Source organism: Coregonus lavaretus (genome assembly GCF_964263955.1).
Source record: "Coregonus lavaretus genome assembly, chromosome: 2".
NCBI lineage: Eukaryota > Metazoa > Chordata > Actinopteri > Salmoniformes > Salmonidae > Coregonus > Coregonus lavaretus.
In genome coordinates this window covers 20228256-20252619 of record NC_139989.1, presented here as the reverse complement: position 1 = coordinate 20252619, position 24364 = coordinate 20228256, and the positions used below count along the sequence as shown (strand labels likewise).

At 43.3% G+C, this 24364-nt stretch overlaps 1 protein-coding gene across 1 annotated transcript in view; it reads left to right on the top strand.

Moving 5' to 3' along the window:
• Positions 1 to 24364, top strand: part of LOC311138572 (sickle tail protein-like) — a 96989-nt gene that overhangs the window by 31013 nt on the left and 41612 nt on the right. The window contains exons 3-5 of the mRNA XM_084173315.1: positions 15397 to 15589; positions 20358 to 20556; positions 21710 to 21803. Of these exons, the coding sequence (XP_084029441.1) occupies positions 15397 to 15589; positions 20358 to 20556; positions 21710 to 21803 (486 nt within the window). The remainder of the gene's footprint in view (positions 1 to 15396; positions 15590 to 20357; positions 20557 to 21709; positions 21804 to 24364) is intronic.

Below are 24364 nucleotides of genomic sequence, written 5' to 3'. Positions count from 1 at the left end.
AATGTGTGTGTGTGTTTGTTCGTGCCCTTTTGCCAGCCCACCCCTCCCTTTACCTCTCCTCTGGGAGATGGAGGATCATTTGGCGTGGGTAGAGTAGAGGGGTGTGAGTGCTCCCCAGTGAGCATTAATTAGACATATATAATAATAATAATAATTGATTAAACTTCTACAGCACTTTTCATAGAATCTCAAAGCGCTTCATGAGCAAAAAACAAACAAGGCATATATCATAACAGGTCAACCAATAGAGGCCAATTCTTTGAATGCTGCATCCTCTGAAGATGGAGAGGGTCAGTTCATGGCTTAAGCGGAGGGAGCTGGTCAGAGGATGGTAGATGATGGTGATGCAGTCTGCTGATGACCCTGTAGAGGGCAAGTCTGGGAACCAGCCTGAGTCTTATAGCCACTGGACTTCTCTTCCACTCTGTGTAACACCCACTTGGGTGATGCCTCAGCAGCTCTGGGTGCCAAAAAGCTCACCACACAAAGTTCAGAATAGTAGCCAGTCGTCCTCATTATGAGACCGCTGCCTCAGTACTGCTGTATCTCCCATTACTCTCAAGCTTCAGGCGACTCCTCAAATTATGTTCTCAAAAGATCAGGAACTGTCAGCCAGGTGACACAAAAAAAGCTGGTACTGTGTCCAGATGCATTTTTTCAAAACATTATCCAGCTAGCTAGCCAAGCCAAAAAGATTGAACCTGTCAGTCAATCTGCAAATCCGTGGCTCAAAAACACCAGATATATGCAATAAAGACTAATTGTTATCAAAAATGTTAAACACTTACAAACAACAAAGATATGTGCAATATTTACAGCGCTCTCTGCCAAGGCATCCTCACGGCGCCATGGCAAACACGGAAATATAATATAACACCTTCATAATTGGGATCAGGCCCCTGCAATGCTTCCTCACTCTGAAGAAACTACACCTAGGTTCTGTCTCAAATGGCACCCTCTGGTCAAAAGTAGTGCACTATGTAGGGAAAAGGGTGCCATTTGGGATGCATAACTGGTGATTTATTCTCAGACACAGCGTTAAATTAATTATGGAGAGAATGTGGGAGGTGTGATGCTAAGAAGACTTGTCATATTAGGCACGGACAACAAATTAGTATTTAATCAGATATTACTTAGCTAGGTAACCAAGTAATATCTCATGTTTCTCATCACCTTTTCCCCTGTCTTCACTCTGCTGTATTTTAATGTATAGGCCTAAAGATACAGTAATATGGAAATTACAGTTGATACATATTGGATGATGTTGTCCATGCAACAAACCCACAACCCTGGTGTGTGTGCTTATGTGCCTGCGTGTGTTTTGTGTGTGTGTGTGTGTGTGTGTGTGTGTGTGTGTGTGTGTGTGTATGCGCCTGCATGTGTGTGTGTCTGCACATGTGTGTGTGAGTGTTTGACCTGAAAGAACAAGCAGCGCTGTGGGCGTGTGCCTGATAAGGCTTTCTTTGTTCTGAGAACTTCTGACTACAGGCTCCTAGCCCTATTCCCATCTTCACATTCATCAGTGAACCCAGAGAGGCTTATGGTTACACTGGCCAGGACACACTTTCTGGAGACTGGAGAAGTTCAGTTGAGGATGACAGGAGAGTGTATGTGCGTACGTGTGTGTGTGTGTCTGTTTGTGTGCCGGTGTGGATCCCCTCACAATGAAACCAAGCAGAGCAGTTATTACGGGAAAGCCGGAAACATCAGAAGGGATCAATCATATTCTGATTGCTAATGTTATGACATTAAGGAGCAAGTCTGGACAGGACGTGATGCCAGAGCGCTGTCAGCAAATACTTGGTGTGTGTGTGTGTGCATGCAGATGTCTGTGTGCGTGTGTGTCTGTGTGCGTATGTCTGTGTTTGTCTGTGTGCGTGTGTCTGTGTTTGCGTGTGCATGCATGCATGCATGCGTGGGTGCATGGAAAGTACAGTAATGAGTAAAAGATCTGCGTAGACCTGGGAAGCCCAGAACCTGTAAAACTTGCATAACCCCCAAATTGCACGACAGTTACAAGCGGCAGTAAAAAACAACAGCAGTTAAATGACCCTGCACCGTGCTCCGTACTCCATGACTAACAACCTCATATTATTTCTAACCTTTCTCCAGCCTTTCAGACATTTCTGTTCTCGTGCAACTTAAATACTGTGCAACATAATGCAAATTAACTTGCTATTTAGGTCAATACTAGCAATTTAGTAGTAAAACTATGGTGAATTAGGGTTGGGCGGTATCTAGATTTTCATATTCTCATACCGTCCTCCTCTCATCCCAGGATTTACGGTATTACCGGCTTAGTACATAAGGGGGCACCAAAAGATGCAAAAAAAATAATAATTGGGTGTCTATTACCAGAATGCTTACAAAATTAGCACAAGTAATAGCACATTTCCATGGAGGCTGCTAGCTAAATATGCTAACGAGCACAAACGAAAATAAACTACCTGCAAAGACAGGCAATCCAGCTCATAAAGTTATACATATATAGGTAGGAGGTACCGAATGTCATTGTTGATGAGTTTGGACATTTACAAGCGAATGTGAACGAGAGACGTGCAAATGAAACAAGTTTTGACGAAAGCTTGACTGCAGGAAGAACAGTACTGGCTCTGGAGCAGCACGTGTACACACTGTGTCTGTGTGGAGTCTGGAGTCGCTAGGGCAACAGGCCTACCTGCTCTGCTCGGAGAAGATTGGGGAAGAGCAGACAGGCCGAGAACGGAGAGGAGAAAAAACGCAAGGAAATCAAAAGATAGCAGTGACAGCTGTACAGATTGACTTCTCAAACATGGCAGAGAGCTAACACAATATGATGCCCTGTCATTCAGCCACTTACTTAGATAACTAGCAAGATAAACTTAGGGGTCACATTTATGCAAAATTCTTCATTTTTCACACAGAAAAATTCTATATAAAACGCATAAGAAATATCTTGCTGCGTATTGGAAACGCAGATCTAAAATGCTTCTTATTGTAATTTCTGCTCGGCATCAGGCTGATTCTGTGCTTCAGTTGCACTTCTCCACTCGGATGAGAATTGACGAACGGGCATTCTATCAGCAGACAACGCTCTGACTGTTGTGTAGCTACTTTTCTCCTGTACTTTTCTCAGTGTAGCCAGACTACTTTTCTCCTGTAAAATGCTAGATCAACTTTAAGCAAGACATTAGGAAATGTAGCTGGCTACATTCTTTCTACGATAAACATTAGAAATATGATGGCCATGCATCGTTTTTGCAAAAAATACCTTGATTTTTCATTGTAAGCTCATTTACTTGTGTGGCTGCCAGCCAAATAGCATTGTACCTCTGTTGTCATCTGATGAAAATGAAGCAATTTTCTGCCGAATGTGTTGCACTAATGTATTTTCTGTGAAGGAAAACTATAGTTGCACGTCCCTGATCACTCTATTGAAACAATAAACCGCTGTTGACTTTCAATATAAAACACGACCCCTGTCAATACACAGCTGGACTCACCTGATCAGGCTTTGTCCAGTTGTGCTATTTACAAACAAACACGTGACCGGCTCAGCTGTTCTGGGGAACTACGATAAGCTTTAAAATGTAAAATAATGTGACAGGTGAAATGAAGAGCACAATCTGCTTTATCTCCTAACGTATTGCACGTTGACTGCAGGTATTTACTTAAAAAGTAGTTACAAATATACAAACAGTATTGAAAAACCATCCCGTGGCTATTTCCAGATACCCCGGTATACGGTATATACGGTATACCGCCCAAGCCTTTGGTGAATAGAGACACAGTTTGAGTTGTGGTTAGGGTCTCTGTCTCATGCTGCCAGAGGAGCGAGCAGGGGCGGACTGGGACCAGAAATCGGCCTGGGATTTTCCAAACACCAGCCCATTTTTTTCCTTAAGACTACCATTATTAGCCAAATAATGATATTTCTGTGCAAAACACCCATTTTATAATGGCCTACTGGGCTAAAGATGGACAATCTGGCATTTGTCGGAACTGCCCTATGGCAAGTCTGTTTCTGAGAGAGACTGATTAAGTTGTCAGTATTACCAGTGACAGGGACCCTGAGGGTTAGCCAGGCTGAGCAGGCTGAGGTCTTATCTGTTCTGGGGACCGGTGTCATCTTTCTGTCTTCTTCCGGCCCTCAAGACCTGTTTCTATGAGATGGAAGGCTATAAAAATCAAAGGGAACTTTTCGGGGCTATTCATTTTAGCTGAAACACATTTCCAAACTTGTAAATCGATTACTGCTCCGAGATAGATCTCTTCTCAGTGCACAAAGATACATCTTTCTTTGTTGCATAAGTCAGAAGTTTTTACAGATGTGTGTTGATTTTGAGTAGTGTGTGTGTGTGTTTGCGTGTGTGCGTGCGTGTGTGTGTGCATGCACTTGCATGCATGCATGCCCACCCTTATGTGTGTGTGTGTGTGTGTGTGTTTGTGTGTGTGTGTGTATTTGTGTCCTGGCTCTCCACACACACACACTTCCCTTGGCTGCTCCGTGTGGTGATAGTACTTTCATGTGAGTTTGTCCTGGGTTGGCTTGGCTACCGAGGGGGAGTCACCACCATCCATCCAGATGAGAACAGAGCAGAACAGAACAGAACAGTGGGGCTGGAATAACAGAGTGTGTTTGTGTTTGTGTGTGTGTGTTCAGTTCTGACCAGGGGCGTTTCCACTAGACTAGGATTTGGAAAGCTCTGAATGAGGGAGATATTCACTGTGCTGTTAATTACTGTAAATATAATCTATTCTATTCTATTAAATGTCTTCTAACTGGGAGTTACATTTAAACTCTCATGCGTAGCGATGATGTTTGGGCATGTATGCCTCTTATGCATAGGTTGAGCATGAGATAGTAGGGTTTCAGTATTTGTAGTAAGTTGGTTGCTTGAATAGTAACCTATGAGGGACAGTGGATGGATTGCCACATAGGGCAATGCAATATGTAAACTTTCAGAATGTCAACATTCTGTACATTTCTAACTTCCATTTGCATCTCTCGTAGGAGTGTGTTTGGCTAGTAAAAGCAGCCTGAGCCTGAGCCTGAGTTGTCTCCAAACCTACTATGTTTGTTTGCTAATATGTTTTTATAGGCTCTCTCAGTGCTGGCACACAGAGGTCAATGTGTGTGTCTGATTTAGGTCTGCCTGAGTAAATGTAATCGAACGGCTGGGCCAAATCAGTTGTGTAAATGTCAAAGTTGCCGAAAGAGATGAATATAGATCTGGGAAGGTCAATGGACATGTTATTGTCATGTGGTCTCATATGGTTTATGTCTGCGTCCCAAATGGCACCCTGTCCCCTGTAAAGTGCACTACTTTTGACCAGGGCCCACTTATAGGGAATAGGGTGCCATTTGGGACACAGTCTATCTCTGATTAGAGGGATTTTCACACAACTAACCCATTGTGAATGTAGCCACTGTGAATGTAGCCACAATCTCTAGACTCTAGATCTTATGACTGCACAAGGATAGAGGGACATACATAGTACACAAAGTAGCTACTCAACCTCTGAATGCATCTACTGTATGTGCTGTATCCTTTTGGACTACAACTCTTACTTCAGTCATTATGTCATAAAAACATATTTATTGACAGACATGTAAGTGTTAGGAATTTTATATGCTGTCTGCTATGTTTGTTTAGACTACAATAAAGAAATAGCCTATTAATTTGATATGCTGTAATGTGCAACCACAGTGCAAACCGCCTAGACACCACGTAGCAACCTTTCTCTATAGAACGCGTGATTGGCTTTGATTGTTGATACTGTAAAGTCAACCCCTTTTAACAAACCAATTAGCCAACTCTGTCCAGGCCAGGCAGGCAGTCTGTCTATAGGAGGTCATCTGAGGATTTGGGTGTAGTGGGATTAGAGGTGGAATGTAGTAGGGAGGGGGACATAGCCGTAATGAATGGAAATGGATGACAAGGGGATTCTGGTGTATAATGTCATTAACACTGTGTCAACGTCCCAAATGGCATCATATTCCCCATCGTGCTCTGGCCAAAAGTATTACACTATATAGGCAATAGCATTTGGGCCGCAGTCTGGACTGCACTGTGAACAAATGGAGCCATCTCTGAGATTATCTGGGAATTCAAAGCACTGTCTTTAGAGTAGTGAGCAATGCCATGGTGTGTTTGGTTGTGAACCATACAGTGTCAGGTCTTGCATTCTTCCTGGTCAGGTCACGTATTCAGCAAAAATGTAGGACCCTAATTTTGTGGTTTACCATGTCTAGCTGAACGTCTGCCCTGTTGTAGCTGCATGGGCCGTGTATACATACAGATAACAGCAGGAAAATAATCCTGCAGCAACAGGAAATGTGAATTATTATGTGGATAATAATTAATGGACATTTTTGTAGAGGTTGATACATTTTTCGTTGGGGAAAATCAAGTCTGAAATTTCAAAGTGGAAATTCCAAACTTTAGAAGCCTTTTTAAAACTCAAAAGTTTGCATTTCCTGCTGTGCAAGAAAATTCTCAGCAACAAAAAGAGTGATCAAATTAAGATCGTACATCTGTAACTTGCTGCACTCGCCTCTCGGTACCCGACTTGTGTGTTTCTGTTATCACCCGCCGTCCCCCATAAACATGCTCGCAGCTCAGGTACGCAATGAATCTTTCATTATTTCATATCACTGTAATTTTTATTCAAAAACAAAGTAGAGCAAATAAAGTTGTCGGTTGTCACCCTGCGAAAATTAATTTATGGTCATCAATGTTATAACTATTTTGTGCTGTGTTTATCTGTAGCGGCTGTAGAAAGTTAATTCCCACTTCCTTTCTCTTTAGCAACGTCCTTTGAGTGGGCGGGATTTAGTGCAAAGACACACCTTGCCCAGAATGCCAGCCCAGAGCAGCGTAGGACCAACCCCCTTGTTTTTGTTCAAAGTGAAAACACAACACAAGAACTGGGGCGACATGGGGGCTGCCCACAACCGGCTGATTTCTGCTTTAAGTGAAAAGGCTTGCTGACATCACCAGTGTGGGGCCAAACCATGATGAGCTTTTAAACACTCTTTACTGTCTGAAAGAGGAGGAGAAGTTTGGTAAGCAAAAGTGTGTGTATGTGCGTGAGAGGGATACACCAAAATAGACCTAGATATTAACTAGTCATGTCTTCGTTTCTAATTAAACTAATAAATAACGAATAGAGTATAATTCCTTGACATTAGAGCGACAAAAATAGAACGTGTCCGAATACCCATACTTGCGTTCGAAATAGTAGGCATTTTGGGTATGCAGAAAAATTATGTTTTATAGTATGTGAAATTTCGAAAATGTTACATGCTTTAAATGCCAGGGTGTCTTCCTAATTTCGACTTTTTATCCATTAGAATTCGCTGCACACAATTGAGAAAGAGAATAGTCTTTCGAGACTTGTGTTTGACAACAGCTGATAATCAGCTGAGGGGATGCGCTGTACCCAAAGGAACGAATGGTGGGAATCAACGCAATTGCGCATTAGATGACAAATTCTCAGTCATTCTCAGCCTAGTATGCTGGTATTTGTTGCTTACTGCATTGTTTTTACTAAACAGTACGTTCTAAATAGTATGTAGTACGATTAGTACACAGTATGCAGTAGTCAGTAGTAGGAAAGCCAGATTTTGGACATGGCCATAGTCTATTCCTATCCCTGATCCTATTTCTGTCATTCTCTACACCACCTGATGCTTGAAGCGGTCTTAAACAAATACTAGAAAACATTACTTGTGAAGTTGCTTCTGTTTCGCAGAAATCAGCCCAGCCCCCTGGCAGCCATGGCTATATTCTCCATAAATTGGCTGCCACAGCAAGTCTTTGATAGAAGCAGTGATTATTTTTAACTATCATAATTCAATTTAATCACCACGTCTTGGCACTGTACTGTACCTCTGCTCGTCTGTCTGAAACCACGGCACACACAATCTTAAAGCAAAATGCATCATCATGATGATGTGGCAAGTGACACTTTGCTTCTTGAAAGTCCATTATCTTGAAAACTTGACTGCTGACGTGCAAAACATTTTGGGACTGTATTAAAAAATACCAAAATATCATTTTTTTGTGGATTTTTCCTTTAATGTACAGTATGTGACAGGGCCAGATGTTTAAACAGTTTTATGAATTTTTTTGTTATATCTTGGCTTTTCATCCATACATTTCTTGTGGAATATCTGATCGTTTGTAAATCCAGAACATTTTCTTCGGTTTTATGAACCAAAATGTACCTGATTAGACACATTTGAAAAGCAGTAGATGCAGTGAGGGAAAAAAGTATTTGATCCCCTGCTGATTTTGTACGTTTGTCCACTGACAAAGACATGATCAGTCTATAATTTTAATGGTAGGTTTATTTGAACAGTGAGAGACAGAATAACAACAAAGAAATCCAGAAAAACGCATGTAAAAAATGTTATGAATTGATTTGCATTTTAATGAGGGAAATAAGTATTTGACCCCTCTGCAAAACATGACTTAGTACTTGGTGGCAAAATCCTTGTTGGCAATCACAGAGGTCAGACGTTTCTTGTAGTTGGCCACCAGGTTTGCACACATCTCAGGAGGGATTTTGTCCCACTCCTCTTTGCAGATCTTCTCCAAGACTTTAAGGTTTCGAGCCTGACGTTTTGCAACTCGAACCTTCAGCTCCCTCCACAGATGTTCTATGGGATTAAGGTCTGGAGACTGGCTAGGCCACTCCAGGACCTTAATGTGCTTATTCTTGAGCCACTCCTTTGTTGCCTTGGCCGTGTGTTTTGGGTCATTATCATGCTGGAATACCCATCCACGACCCATTTTCAATGCCCTGGCTGAGGGAAGGAGGTTCTCACCCAAGATTTGACGGTACATGGCCCCGTCCATCGTCCCTTTGATGAGGTGAAGTTGTCCTGTCCCCTTAGCAGAAAAACACCCCCAAAGCATAATGTTTCCACCTCCATGGGATGGTGTTCTTGGGGTCATAGGCAGCATTCCTCCTCATCCAAACACGGCGAGTTGAGTTGATGCCAAAGAGCTCGATTTTGGTCTCATCTGACCACAACACTTTCACCCAGTTCTCCTCTGAATTTCTCAGATGTTCATTGGCAAACTTCAGACGAGCCTGTATATGTGCTTTCTTGAGCAGGGGGACCTTGCGGGCGCTGCAGGATTTCAGTCCTTCACGACGTAGTGTGTTACCAATTGTTTTCTTGGTGACTATGGTCCCAGCTGCCTTGAGATCATTGACAAGATCCTCCCGTGTAGTTCTGGGCTGATTCCTCACCGTTCTCATGATCATTGCAACTCCACGAGGTGAGATCTTGCATGGAGCCCCAGGCCGAGGGAGATTGACAGTTATTTTGTGTTTCTTCCATTTGCGAATAATCTCACCAACTGTTGTCACCTTCTCACCAAGCTGACATCCTTGGAGAGCTCTTTGGTCTTGGACATGGTGGAGAGTTTGGAATCTGATTGATTGATTGCTTCTGTGGACAGGTGTCTTTTATACAGGTAACAAACTGAGATTAGGAGCACTCCCTTTAAGAGTGTGCTCCTAATCTCAGCTCGTTACCTGTATAAAAGACATCTGGGAGCCAGAAATCTTTCTGATTGAGAGGGGGTCAAATACTTATTTCCCTAATTAAAATGCAAATCAATTTATAACATTTTTGACATTCGTTTTTCTGGATTTTGTTGTTGTTATTCTGTCTCTCACCGAGTGGCGCAGTGGTCTAAGTAGCTGTGCCACTAGAGATCCTGGTCCGAATCCAGGCTCTGTCGTAGCCGGCCACGACCGGGAGACCCATGGGGCGGCGCAAAATTGGCCCAGGGTAGGGGAGGGAATGGCCGGCAGGGATGTAGCTCAGTTGGTAGAGCATGGCATTTGCAATGCCAGGGTTGTGGGTTAGATTCCCACGGGGGGCCAGTATGAAAAAATGAAAAAAATAAAATAAATTGTATTCACTAACTGTAAGTTGCTCTGGATAAGAGCGTCTGCTAAATGACTAAAATGTAATGTAAAATGTTCAAATAAACCTACCATTAAAATTATAGACTGATCATTTCTTTGTCAGTGGGCAAACGTACAAAATCAGCAGGGGATCAAATACTTTTTTCCCTCACTGTACACCCACCACTGGCATTGTGCACACGTGTACACAGACCTGACTTTTATCTTTGATGGCAGCACGTCAGACCGCTGTCCCATGAATGACAGTAGTAGGGTGTCCTGGATACAGGTCAGCTTTCCTGGAACAAAGAAAAAAGAGTCAGAGAATACACACACGCACCCACACACACACACAAAGTAAAATGCTACTATACAAAATATACATTTAGCTAAATCAGTACAGAGCCAGTAAAACAAATGTATAGCAGCTAAACCAGTTGACGCTTACATTTGACGGAGCTAGAATAATAAAGACATTTATTAAAAAAGGAATGTATTCGATGTCATTGAGTATAACAAAACATCAGATATCCAACACCTTTATGTGCGGCAAAGCCCAATGGACACTGCCTCGGGAAACCATTTTGGAAAGAAAACGAGAACAATGGAGAAACTGCAACTCAAAGGCACGCCCAAGTGTTTTTTTTTATACCGCATGATTCAGAATTCATTCTTCTGTAAAGACTTTGAAGTCAGGTGAAAACAGAACATGTTCTCATGGAATAATAGAATAATTATATTAAATTAAATTAAATTACCTGAATGTGTTTGATTAATTTCTTCCTGAAGGTCATAATCATTTGCCTGGCTACCCAGACTCCTTGCTCCGGCCAAACGCTACGCCACGCCCACGGACGTTAGTTTCTTCTCCACAATGAGTCTGGATCTGAGTACCTCCCTGACCCTTAACTGAACACATTCAGAGCCATCTGATTGGTCCAGAAACCGATGGGTTGGGCCAGAGCGAGAACACATATGGGTAAAGGGGCGGCTTGAAAATGTGTAATTGGCTTTGAGAGTCTGATTGGTTAGAGACGATCCAATCGCTGATGACTTTGTTTTGTACATCGCCCCTTGTCACCACTAATGACTTTAATGATGGCAGTCTCAGACTAAAGTATTTATCGAAAGTCAGAGAAGGGGAAGAAATCCAGGGATTTTCTAACTTTTTGAGGCCGGGACCCCTTTTGTGATAGAAAATCTATCAGAACACAGCTCAAGTGAGATAACAATAGCATACAAGGAGTTTTACTATGACTTCGGCAGTGCATGGCCCGGACGAACCAACTCTCGGGCCCTGGGAAGGAACATTTTAAAGGCCCGCCTCTTGGCATCAGCAATATTTCAAGCAAATGTTCTGCAATTCTACACATTTTGCCATGAGGCAGAGAGAACAATTTGCAGTTTTAAAACTTGAATTACAGTGCATTTATGTAAAAACATTATACAAAAAATAGTATTGAGTTGAAATTGATAGTGTGGAGACCTCCCGGGCCCATGTTGCCCAGGGCCTGTGAGCCTCCCGGGCCCATGTTGCCCAGGGTTAATAACATACATTTTAGACTAATAATATTACATTGTATTTTATTACACCCTCTAAACTTATTCCACCGATCCCTTGGCCAGAATTAGTTTAATAAGTTATTAGTAATATTCATTAAAAAAATGAAACGTAATAATAATAATAATAATATGCCATTTAGCAGACGCTTTTATCCAAAGCGACTTACAGTCATGCGTGCATACATTTTTGTGTATGGGTGGTCCCGGGGATCGAACCCACTACCTTGGCGTTACAAGCGCCGTGGTATACCAGCTGAGCGACAGAGTAAAACATTTTTGGGGAGATCTGGCCACGGGCCCCCTGCAGTACCACTTTGAGAACCCCTGACATAATCATCAGCATTGAAGTACTTCAGTCAATTTTCTTATATATTTGTTGTATTAATTTCACTGTAACTTCTACATATCTTCACAAGTGAACATTGTATTTCTGTCTGTATGACACTGGCTCACTTCTCAGTGCCATGTGTTCACACTTTTCACGTCTGTTGTGCAGTAAATGATCTACATATGAAAAGATACTCAGTGTTAAAATAGTAGGTGTGCTATGGTTACACTTGATTGTCATAGCTAACTAAGCCACACAGAGTGATATGTGGAATTTAGGTCTCTCCTCCCAGCCATGACCGGGTCAACATAGTCGATGTGTCTATCAGCAGGTTGGCGGTTGTAATCATAGGTTAAACTGTGGTTTTCAGTTTTCTGTAGCCATGACAGGAAGTTGTTTCAGCAGGAAAAGGAAGTGGCTTTTCTGGGATAGAGGGGTGCCAAATGGAGCACCTGCCAGAGAGAGAGAGAGAGAGAGAGCGAGAGAGAGAGAGAGAGAGTGTGTGTGTGTGTGTGTGTGTGTGTGTGTGTGTGTGTGTGTGTGGGGGGGGGGGGGGGGGGGATAACCTGCTAAGCTCATCCGATGGACACCTCATCATTTGGTGTTAAGTGTGTAAACCTCATTACCACTATCCCCAGGGAGGTGGTAGGTCTAGCTGCCATTTTATCTACATAATACAATCACACTGAAGAGCCTTGATTGTCTCAAGCATCTCGCTCCATTTTGCTCAGCCTCAGTATGTATTCTACCACGTGTCACAACATGTGCTGTCCACATTGCTGTAACACTGCCTGGGTTTCAGAGTAGCCTGGTACTGTATCTACCTCAACATAATTGGGTAAACTCATAAATAATGAAATTTCACTCATAAATAATGACATTTCACTCATAAATAATTACAATTCGGTTCAACTTACCCAGCATGTATCATGGTTTCGGATGACACGTCAACTGAACCTGACCCTCCACATGACTCTCTCATCCTGGGCCATGCATATAAAGGACCTGAACTATCTACTCACTATACATGGAGTAAGCATATTCTAGTAGAGTTGGTATTCCCAGTGCTCAGTCAGCATGCCAAATTACACCCTATTCCCTATATAGTGCACTACCTTTTGACCAGATATGGCCAGAGGATGCTGCTGCTGTGTCAGGTGACAGGTCCCGCCTGTGGTGGTGACACTGAAGGTGACACGTCTTATCAACTCAACAATATCATACGATGACTCAGCACTGAGCTAGTCTGGAGAATAATGAGGGCAATAGTGAGAAGAGTGATGACTATCAAAACAATCATACAGCTATTTATAGCAAGGGATTAGACTGTTGTTTATGTTAGATCTACTTGAGAACAGAAACTGCACGGTACAGTATCATCTCACTCAAAAACGAGATTATCTCACACATATTGCACACACAGAAGCATTTCTGATTGCGATCTTTTCTGTTCTGTTCTGTTCTGTCCACATTGCTGTGTTTCTTGATATGTTGGATGACCATCTGCCTTTCCTCAACCTCTCCCTTTCCCCACTTTTCTTCTTCTCTCTCTCTCTCTCTCTCTCTCTCTCTCTCTCTCTCTCTCTCTCTCTCTCTCTCTCTCTCTCTCTCTCTCTCTCTCTCTCTCTCTCTCTCTCTCTCTCTCTCTCTCTCTCTCTCTCTCTCTCTCTCTCTCTCTCTCCCCCATCAGTCCTTACAGGGCATGTTGTCTTCTCTCCATTCTGAGCTTGACATTCAGAGGTACTTGCTGAAAATCCAATTGCCCCACACAGTTAGTCTGCCTTTTATCTTATCTGCATCATGCCTTGGCATGTGGCACTGTCTGCATCACAACTAACCCATGGGTGTGTGTGTGTGTGCTGACATCTCCTGCTCTCTCCACATCCCCTCACCTGATATATGTACTCCTGCCAAAGACACTGTCCACATTAGTCAAAGGGCCAGGGGGTATATCCAGCACACCCAAATTACTGCCCCACCCCTTCCCCTCTCTCCCCACCACCCCACACTCACCATCACCTTTCAGAGTGCTTTGTGTGTGTGTTTTCTGTGTTGATGCGTGTGCGCGTGCATATGTGTGAGTCTGTGTGTGTGTGTGTGTGTGTGTATGCAATGATTGTGTAGTTAACCTGGCTGTGTCCATGGAGCCATTAGCTTGATAAAGGGCTCTCTGTGTACTGTCTTCTCCATGTTAGTCACACTGTCACCCTGGCACAGATCACCTTACAACACTACCAAGATCCTCAATGAGCTCCACAGTCTCTATTACTCTGCCAAGCCCACAGGACTGCCTCCCTGGTGGACTCATTGGTGGCTTTAATCACCCTCACTACACCCTTTTCCCTTGATTGTTGTGCGAAGCTTGAAAAAGATCTCTGACCGAAAAAATTGTGTGTGCTGGAGGTATTTGCATTTTTTCTACAATGTCGATTTTGGGGCTGTAACTACCTGCACTACAAGCAAAAAAAGCATGGTAGTGTGCGTGTTAACCCTTCACTAAAGTTGTGTGAAGCTTATCAAGAGAGAAACATGCATGATAAGGCTTAGGGACCACTTGTCTTGGGGGTTTTAGCAACTGCGACATGGAAAATCATAGTGTGAAAATACAGCAGGGAGTGTCTTATCTGCATTATGCCTGGGCATGTGGCTCTGTCTGCATCCCAACTAACCTGTGTGTGAGTGTGTGTGTGCTGGTGCTGACCTCTCCTGCCCTCTCCACCTCCCGTCACCTGATCTGTGTACTCCTGCCATAAACACTGTCCACATTAATCAAAGGGCCAGGGGAGGGATACGCAGCACACCAAAATTACACCCAAATTACTGTCCCCCCTTGTTTTTTTGCAACTGCGAAAATCATAGTGTGTGTGCTTGTGTGAAATATAGCAGGGAGTGTCTGTGTGTCTGCTATCTGCATTGATGCAAACAATTGACACCCAAATAGACTAGGATGCATGACTGGAAGTCACAAAATGGCACTGGGGTATTCATTGTGTTAACATTGTAGTTAAAAAGCTTCTCTTTCTCTTAAAGCTGCAATGTGTAACTTTTTGGGCGACCTGACCAAATCCACATAGAAAAGTGAGTTATAGATCTGTCATTCTCATTGAATGCAAGTCTAAGAAGCAGTATATATGTTTTATGTGCGCTATTTCTATGCTTCCCGTTCTTTTACTTTCAGTTTTGTACACCAGCTTCAAACAGCTGAAAAGACAATATTTTTGATTATGGAAAAGATAGCGGTTTAGATGGTAGAATGAGGCGAACTATTAGAATTTTAGCAACCAGGAAATGACGGAGGGATTTCTGCATAGTGCAGCTTTAGAAAAAAGCATTAACACTATTGTGTGGTTCAGATGGCTTTGTTGGTTGAAGAATGGTGCTTGCAGCACAGAGTTGTGGTGGCTTTGATGGACAAAAGTGTCCTATAACTCAGGATAATAATTGTGTTTCAGTTTGTGTTAGTTTCCTATGTAGGGTTGCAATATTCCGGTAACTTCTGGAAATTTTGGGAAAGTTACCAGAGTTTTTCCAACCCTATTCCTGTGTATCATGATCCCTCTAATTGACCGTATATCTCCTCTTCTCCCCTCCAGAGCAGAAGCCCTGCGCACGGCCCCAGCAGCTCCATTGTAGGGGAGCAGCCTGAGCACCTCTCCCTGGCCTCTCTGGAGTCTCTGGAAACCATGTCAGAGGCTGATGCCCACACCGCCTTCACCAGAGGCAGCCGCTCCCGTGCCAGCCTGCCTGTAGTGCGCTCCACCAACCAAACCAGGGACCGCTCGCTAGGTAGGGGACCGCAACACGACCACACTGTGATTATGAGGCTATTAACCACAACTAGACCAATGACTGCTAGCTCTTTCTTAAACACACACACACACACACACAAACATACACACACACACACAAACATACTTTGCCCCTCCCCCCTGCTTTGCCTGCTTGCTGCTAGCCTTTGCCTGCTTGCTGCTGCTTGCTGCCTAGCCATCCTGTTTAACACACACACAAACACACACACAGACACGCACACACGCACACACTGTTATTGACAGGATTAGAAATGGGGTTTGTTAATAACGCAGAGGGCACTTCATTTGCATCAATATGACAAACGCCTTCAGTTGTGTAGAGTTGTATTAATATGCTGCTGCATAGCTTTGGCAATGCCACAGTGCTACTTCTAAGAGATAGTCATTTAACTTTGCTGAACTAAACATGTAATCAGCCTCTGAGCCTCACAGGATACGGCTTCTTAAAATGCTTATTTGAAAATGTAAGCAGAGGACACACATCTTAGTTTAATGTGACTTTAGGTTGACTCATCTCATTTACTTCAAGTGCCTTTAAATGAGTTGTTCACATATGGGTAGCACACCCCTTTGACCAACAGGAAGTCATTTTGCATGCTGTTCTGTGCCAAAAGTGGCGTCTTGCTTAGGTTGAGATGCTGAATTGCAGACATTGTACATAAACATCTCCAAGAATATATGACCGCACACACAGGCATGCGTACACACACACACACAGCAGGATAATGCATTATGCCAGCAGAGTGGGTTATGGGGTGACGAAGGGGGTGGAGAAAAGAGAGCATATTACCCAGCATTCCTCTGGTGGCCCCCTGGTTGCTGATCTTGGGTCAGCTTTTCATTTTCCCCACTAATGGTTAAGGTTAGGATTGGGGAGGGGAAGCTGATCCTAAATCTGTACCTAGGGGAAGCTTCACCCCAGAGCCTCCCCCACACACACAGTCGTGTCCCCAGAGACATCTGGTCTTCCTTAAGAGCCCTGTGCCGGTAGAAGTAGTGCCTTCAGTCAGAAGACTCCTTAACACAACATTGGAGCTACAGTAGCTGACATCTTGGAATTACTCTATTCAAGTGAGTTTCTCTATTCTCTTTATGTTACTTATAGCTGATGTGTAGTAGTGATACAAAATATTTATACTACAGTCTTGTAGCAGTTGTTTTGGGAGATCTGTTAGATATTTATTTATTGCTGTACTGTGTTTTATATTGTAGAAGAGAGGGAAATATAGAACTCTATTTATGCTGCATTTGAAATGAACGTAATTGAAGGTGATTGGGTTCCATTTGGAGATGCATAAGAGCAGAGTCTGGAATAGGATCTGACTGTCATAAAACCTAGCAAGCCCTGGAAACTAAGTCTGCGTCCCAAATGTCACCCTGTTCCCTTTATAGTGTGCTACTTTTGACCAAGGCCCATAGGTCTCTGGTCAAAAGTAGTGCACTGTATAGGGAATAGGGTGCCATTTGGGATGCAGACAAAGTATGTTCTCCTCTGACCATTTGCTGTGCAGCCACGCCATTTGGTTCTGATTTAGAGAGTGAAACAAGACAATCAGAGGCCACATACAGTCCTGCAATCCGACTCCGTACTAGAAGTTAGCCATCCAAAGTCTCAGGAGCTAATTAAAGTTTTTATTTCATTCCATGTATAATAGAATATGAAGCCAAGTGTGTGTCCCAAATGGCACCATATTCCTTATATAGTCCCTATGGGCGCTGGTCAAAAATAGTACACTATTGTGTGGCCTGTGTGGTCCAGCGGTTACAGCCGCTGACCTCGGCACATATGTATGCCAGAGTCGGCATGGGTTTGAATACTGCCCTTTGACTCACCCTATTCTTTCCAACACTTTACTATCTCTTCAATCAATCTCAAAAAGGACTGGGACTGCCCCACTCCTTAAAAAATGCCTTTATTTTGTGTGGACGCACAACCAGTCATTGAATAACACACGTCGTATTAGGAGGGTCTGCGTGGTCATTCATCTAAATGAAAAGCCAGGCTTGTACTGCTAATATAACAATTCACTAAGGAGGAGTGAGTTAGATCAAAACAGACTTTGTTAAGTTGTTACTAGACAATCCTAGTAGAGCCATAGATGTATGTGCCATAGAGTGGCTCAGCACCTTTATTTCCCGGATTTGTCCTCCCTCTCTTTAAAAGAGCCTGTAGGATGTTTTATTACAGTGGCTTGCGAAAGTATTCACCACCCTTGGCATTTTTCCTATTTTGTTGCCTTACAACCTGGAATTAAAATGGATTTTTGGGGGGTTTGTATCATTTCATTTACACAACATGCCTACCACTTTGAAGATGCAAAATATTTTTGGGGGTGAAACAAACAAAAAATAACAGAAAACTTGAGCGTGCATAACTATTCATCCCGCAAAAGTCAATACTTTGTAGAGCCACCTTTTGCAGAAATTACAGTTGCAAGTATCTTGGGGTATGTCTATAAGCTTGGCACATCTAGCCACTGGGATTTTTGCCCATTCTTCAAGGCAAAATTGCTCCAGCTCCTTCAAGTTGGATGGGTTCCGCTGGTGTACAGCAATCTTTAAGTCATACCACAGATTCTCAATTGGATTGAGGTCTGGGCTTTGACTAGGCCATTCCAAGACATTTAAATGTTTCCACTTAAACCACTCAAGTGTTGCTTTAGCAGTATGCTTAGGGTCATTGTCCTGCTGGAAGGTGAACCTCCGTCCCAGTCTCAAATCTCTGGAAGACTGAAACAGGTTTCCCTCAAGAATTTCCCTGTATTTAGTGGCATCCATCATTCCTTCAATTCTGACCAGTTTCCCAGTCCCTGCCAATGAAAAATATCCCCACAGCATGATGCTGCTGCCACCATGCTTCACTTTGGGGATGGTGTTCTCGGGGTGATGAGAGGTGTTGGGTTTGAGCCAGACATAGCATTTTCCTTGATGGCCAAAAAGCTCAATTTTAGTGTCATCTGACCAGAGTACCTTCTTCCATATGTTTGGGGAGTCTCCCACATGCCTTTTGGCCAATGGCTTTTTTCTGGCCGCTCTTCCGTAAAGCCCAGCTCTGTGGCGTGTACGGCTTAAAGTGGTCCTATGGACAGATACTCCAATCTCCGCTGTGGAGCTTTGCAGCTCCTTCAGGGTTATCTTTGGTCTCATTGTTTCCTCTCTGATTAATGCCCTCCTTGCCTGGTACGTGAGTGTTGGTGGGCAGCCCTCTCTTGGCAGGTTTGTTGTGGTGCCATATTCTTTCAATATTTTAATAATGTTAATAATCATTTCACTTCACCAATTTGGACTATTTTGTGTATGTCCATTATATGAAATCCAAATAAAAATCAATTTAAATTACACGTTGTAATGCAACAAAATAGGAAAAATGCCAAGGGGGATGAATACTTTTGCAAGGCACTGAATATTATTGGAAACATCTGGTTGTTTTTACTGGTCCGCTCCTTTTATGGAGCCACTGCAAGTTAGGAAAAGCTCCTCTCTATCAGTATACACTACATACAGTACCTGTACCGAGGAGGACCGGTGAGAAAATGCATAGGCTTGCGTCCCAAATAGCACCCTATTCCATATAGTGCTCAACTTTTGACCAGAGTCCTATTGCGTACACATATAAATGAGTGACGGATCCTAAATGATACACAATGTGTACTGTATGTACCCTGTTGTATACAGGAAGCTCTTATTTCAGTGATTATAAGCTGTGTATTTGTTATAATACGTCAGATGATGAGGCTTTGACTAGAAAACAAGATACAAAGTCAAGCTCACAGGCTTCTTTATTTGCACTGTCCTGTATGGACATATAACATGTTTAAAGCAGTCAAGTTGTCAAGCTCCAAGTCTTTTGAAAATGTATGTTTTTGTCTGTGGGCAAGGGTGTGTTGTGTGTGAGAGGGTGTAATGTATTTAATATGCTTTGGTGAAGTGCAGTACAGAAGCCACACCCAGAGTTCAGGAGTTCAGTGTCTTGTCTGTTTGATGCTTTGCTGATGCTCACCCTTCCCACACACAACACACAGCCACAGCCCTCTCCCTTCCCCATCCCACATCAACCTCACCCTCACACAACCCACATGACTTACGAACTGCATAAGCACACGTACCGTATGCACCCGCCGGCATGCACACATACACACCAATGCTTATAGTTTTATGGGTCTTTAGCTTTATCACCACTATCTCAATTCTCATTTTAATTACAATAAAGATATTGTAGTTACTCATTGTAAATACAGTAAAGATATTATAGTTACTCATTGTAAATACAGTAAAGATATTATAGTTACTCATTGTAAATACAGTACAGATATTATAGTTACTCATTGTAAATACAGTAAAGATATTATAGTTACTCATTGTAAATACAGTAAAGATATTATAGTTACTCATTGTAAATACAGTAAAGATATTATAGTTAATCATTGTAAATACAGTAAAGGTAGTATTTGTGCTGTATGTCAGACTGCACATAATAGGACATGACTGCACACGATTTAGGTGGGCCCCAATACACAAAGACAAGCACCATAGTACATAAATACACTATGCATCCCAAATGGCACTCTATTCACTGGAGTTATAGGCCTAGGGGATAGGGTGCCATTTGGGACAAAGTCACTGACACAACACTGATGTGACACCTCTGTAGCTACATGGGTAAGCGCCACCAGATCATCATCAACCAATCATTAACCCCTCAGTCACCCTCCATTAACCCCCTCACCTCCCTCTCTTCTCCCCAGGTGTGCTGTACCTGCAGTACGGAGACGAGACCAAGCAGATCCGGATGCCCAATGAAATCACCAGTGGAGACACCATCAGGGCTCTGTTTGTGAGTGCCTTCCCCCAGCAGCTCACCATGAAGATGCTGGAGTCTCCCAGTGTGGCTGTCTATGTCAAAGACGACATGAGGAACATGTACTACGAGCTCACCGACGTCAGGTAAATGGGTGTGTTTTTTTTGTCCAGTACCAGTGGAAAGTTCAACTGTGGACGATTTCATGTGTTTTGACACGTTTCATCGCTGCTCAGTTGGCAGGACAAAAGGAACGGAAAATAACCCATAAACAGTCTTGTTTGTTCCAGAGCCGCAGATTTAAAGTGAGTGAGTGAGCTGTAGCCAAGGTGGCCACATTCTGTCTGTCTTCTCCTCTCTGTGCACTAAGTGACTCTTTGCACAGGCACATGTAGCTTTAGCATTAGTTAAGAAGTCGTCTCTGTTCTTTTGAGTTTTACAGAGGGGTATGACTCGTAAGACAACAGTGACAAGGGTTTCTTGCCCTCACAGTCATGCCCACACACAGTCACATCATCAATCACCTTCACCTAGTTAGCCCACATCCTGGTACTACATAAAATCCAACAATACATATAAGTTACTATTCAATACCCAGGACAATGAACTGACAGTGCATACAGGACCTGTTTTTACATTTACATTTAAAATATTTAAATATTTAAATGTCTGTAGAATACAGGCTTACAGCAAATGGGCGATTATACTCAATTTTAAACACAGGATTTGGGAGGATGGGCTCGTGGGGAGGATGGGCTCGTGGTAATGGCTGGAGCGCAATGAGTGGAATGGTATCATTCCATTTGCTCTGTTCCAGCCATTAGTATGAGCCATCCTCCCCTCAGCAGCCTCCTGTGATTTTGAAGGCTCAATGGGAAAAACAAGTATTCTGGCTCTATCTCTATCTGTAGTGTTCTTGCGGTGGTGTGATGTGTACTTTGTGACTAGCTCTAACCTTTTTTATCAGGGCTGTAAAAGTGATCACATGTTCATTCCTTGCTGGCTGGCTCAGTAGTAGAGGGCACATGAGCAATAATTGACACGGAAAACAAAGACGAGATGTAGCTTTATTGATTTATTTGAGGGATACTTTTCACCGTAACACCACTGGACACGTTTTGGGCCTATTGGACACAACACCATGATGGCTCATTACAGCCAGTACATCAGACTGTGGACTGTGTATGACATAGACATGTCAGCGTGTACGCCAATGTCTGGGTATAGGGGACCGCTGTCCAATAGTGATATATTCTGGGCTCCTCATTTCCCTCTGGACGTTTCTCCCTCCCCCTACAGGAATATCACGGATCACTCCTGCCTGAAGGTGTACCACAAGGACCCAGCACAGGCCTTCAGTCACGGCCCCAGACCCACCAACGTTGACACCAGGGTGAGTACTGACCCATCTGAGGAGCATCTATACTGGGATACTGAACCAGGTGAGCCCCTGGTCTAACCTCGGGCTAGCAGGGCATCTGGAGGGTTTACAGCAGATAGAACCAGCTCCATCCTGGACCCAGACTTACTGTAGGGTAAACCTGTCAACAGATGACAGGATGATATGGTTCAGTCTTCCTTATTGCATTCCTGTCTGGACAAAGGAAGAAGTGAGTCTAATTACTAAGTCCACACCTGCTGTGGTGCTTGTGTAAAAAAGGTACATTTATTTATTACAGGTATTATTATTTGCAACATGCTAGCCGTTCCCACAGAAACAGCTCCAGTAGGGAATAGGCCAGTCTAGTTAGTCTAATGTACAAATAACACTGTCTATGGGGGCCCTCCCCCTCCCCCTATCCTACCCTCACCTATCCTCCCCTCTCCTCTCTCTTAATAATCCCCTGTTCTTCTCCTAACCTCCCTTATTCACCCTCCTTCCCCACATCCTCCCTCTATCCTCCCCTCCCCTCTTCTCTTCTCTCCTGTCCTCCCTCTCATCCCTCCCTCTCAGCGTCTGGGTAGCGGAATGCCTCCCTACCTCCCCCCTTCTTCCTTAATCTGTTTATGGGGGGGATCTTCCGTTCTCCGTGCCTAATTTCGGGGGGATCGAGGGAGCCTTGTGTGTGCCTTAGTGCAGCTTGCCGAAAGGAATTGAACTCCATTCACAAGGCTTTTCCTTTCTTCTCAAAATCTCCTGCTAATCTCCCACAAGGCTGCTGCCTCCTGTTGGTTTCCTGCTGATGTAGCGGAACTAAAGTGCAAAGACCTCATTCCTTGTGTGTTCCTCCCCAAATCCTTTCTGGTCAACTGACCCCTGTCCTCCCTAATCCTCTCCGATGCTTTATCTATCTAGCTGAGAGAAGTCTCCATGTGACCAAAATAGCTTTTTACCACCTGAGGAACATTGCCAAGGTGCGGCTGTTTCTCTCTCAGGCTGATACAGAGAGACTCATCCATGCTTTTATTACAAGCAGGCTTGACTACTGTAATGCTCTCCTGTCTGGTCTACCCAAGAAAGCCATTGGTCAACTGCAAAACATACAGATTGCTGCAGCACGGGTACTGACCAAGACCAGATGGAGAGCACACATTATGCCGGTTTTAAGGTCTCTGCACTGGCTGCCTGTGAATTTTATTCTATTGGTTTTTAAATCAATCCATGATTGTGCACCCCAATACATGTCAGACATGCTTTTAAGTTATGTACCCCGTAGGTCCCTCAGGTCTTCTGGCACTGGCCTTTTAACTATCCCAAAGCCTAGGACAAAGAGGCAAGGAGAGGCAAGGAAAGGCAGCCTTTAGTTACTATGCCCCTAGCCTCTGGAATAGCCTGCCAGAGAACCTGAGGGGGGCCGAAACTGTCGACATTTTTAAAAGAGATCTTAAAACACCTTTTTTGCTTTGCTTTTCCTTAGGGCGCTTTTTAGTCATTCAGTTGTTATTGTTATTCTTATATTATACGACTCCAGGAGACCTATGGGCATTGTTTTTCACACACATGCACACGCACTCACACGCACACCCAAATACACACACACAAAGGTTTGAGTTTATTTGTTCTGGTCAGGCACTGGTGTATGATTGAGATGAAGTTGCCTGTCTCTTTAAAGGCCAGGGAAACTGCGTTGTTGTTTTTTGAATCACAGATTATCCCTTTAACACAGACCATATGAGTTAGGCTATGGACTTTGATCTCATCAGAGCCAGCAAATATGACACTGGCAATATTGACAAAGGCAATCTGGGTTTCAAAAAGCAACAAAGCGGTTATATTCTTCAAGAATCAATGTCTTTATTAAAAGTCAAAAAATGGATGTACCAATCACAGATTGCCCCATTTCAGGACCTGCTCATGAAGTGATACAGCTATAATTCTGTATAATATCCTGAAAACTGGCGGCAGGTAGCTTAGTGGTTAAGAGCGTTGTGCCAGTAACCGAAAGGTCGCTGGTTCTAATCCCTGAGCCGACTAGGTGAAAAATCTATCGATGTGCCCTTGAGCAAGGCACTTAACCCTAATTGCTCTGGATAAAAGCGTCTGCTAAAATGTAAATATAATATAAAAAAACTAAAGTGGATTTGTAGTGGCTGGTCTGCAAATACTTTCTCTTCTTAAATTTGACAAATGAATCAAATTAGATCCATGAAAATGTTTTGCTATGATATATAATGACTGCACAGTTGTTTTTATGTAATTGATCCATTAGCTTATGGCAGGTTGCCCTTTCAATACAGACTGGGCAAAGTCATATACACACTTTAATACTGAAGCGTGCAGACACACACTATACATGCATGCACACACACACCCACACACACATACACACACACATTATGCAATCCACTTCAAATGAGCTTTCTTATCAGCTTCTTCACTGTTTAACCCTCAGGAGCAATTCCATTTTAGTGGACAAATACCTCTCTGCAGCTGCCACCACAACCTCAATTTTCTGCGACTTACGTTCCATCCCTGCAGTACAGTTGATAACCATTGCTATACAATGGCTTGCG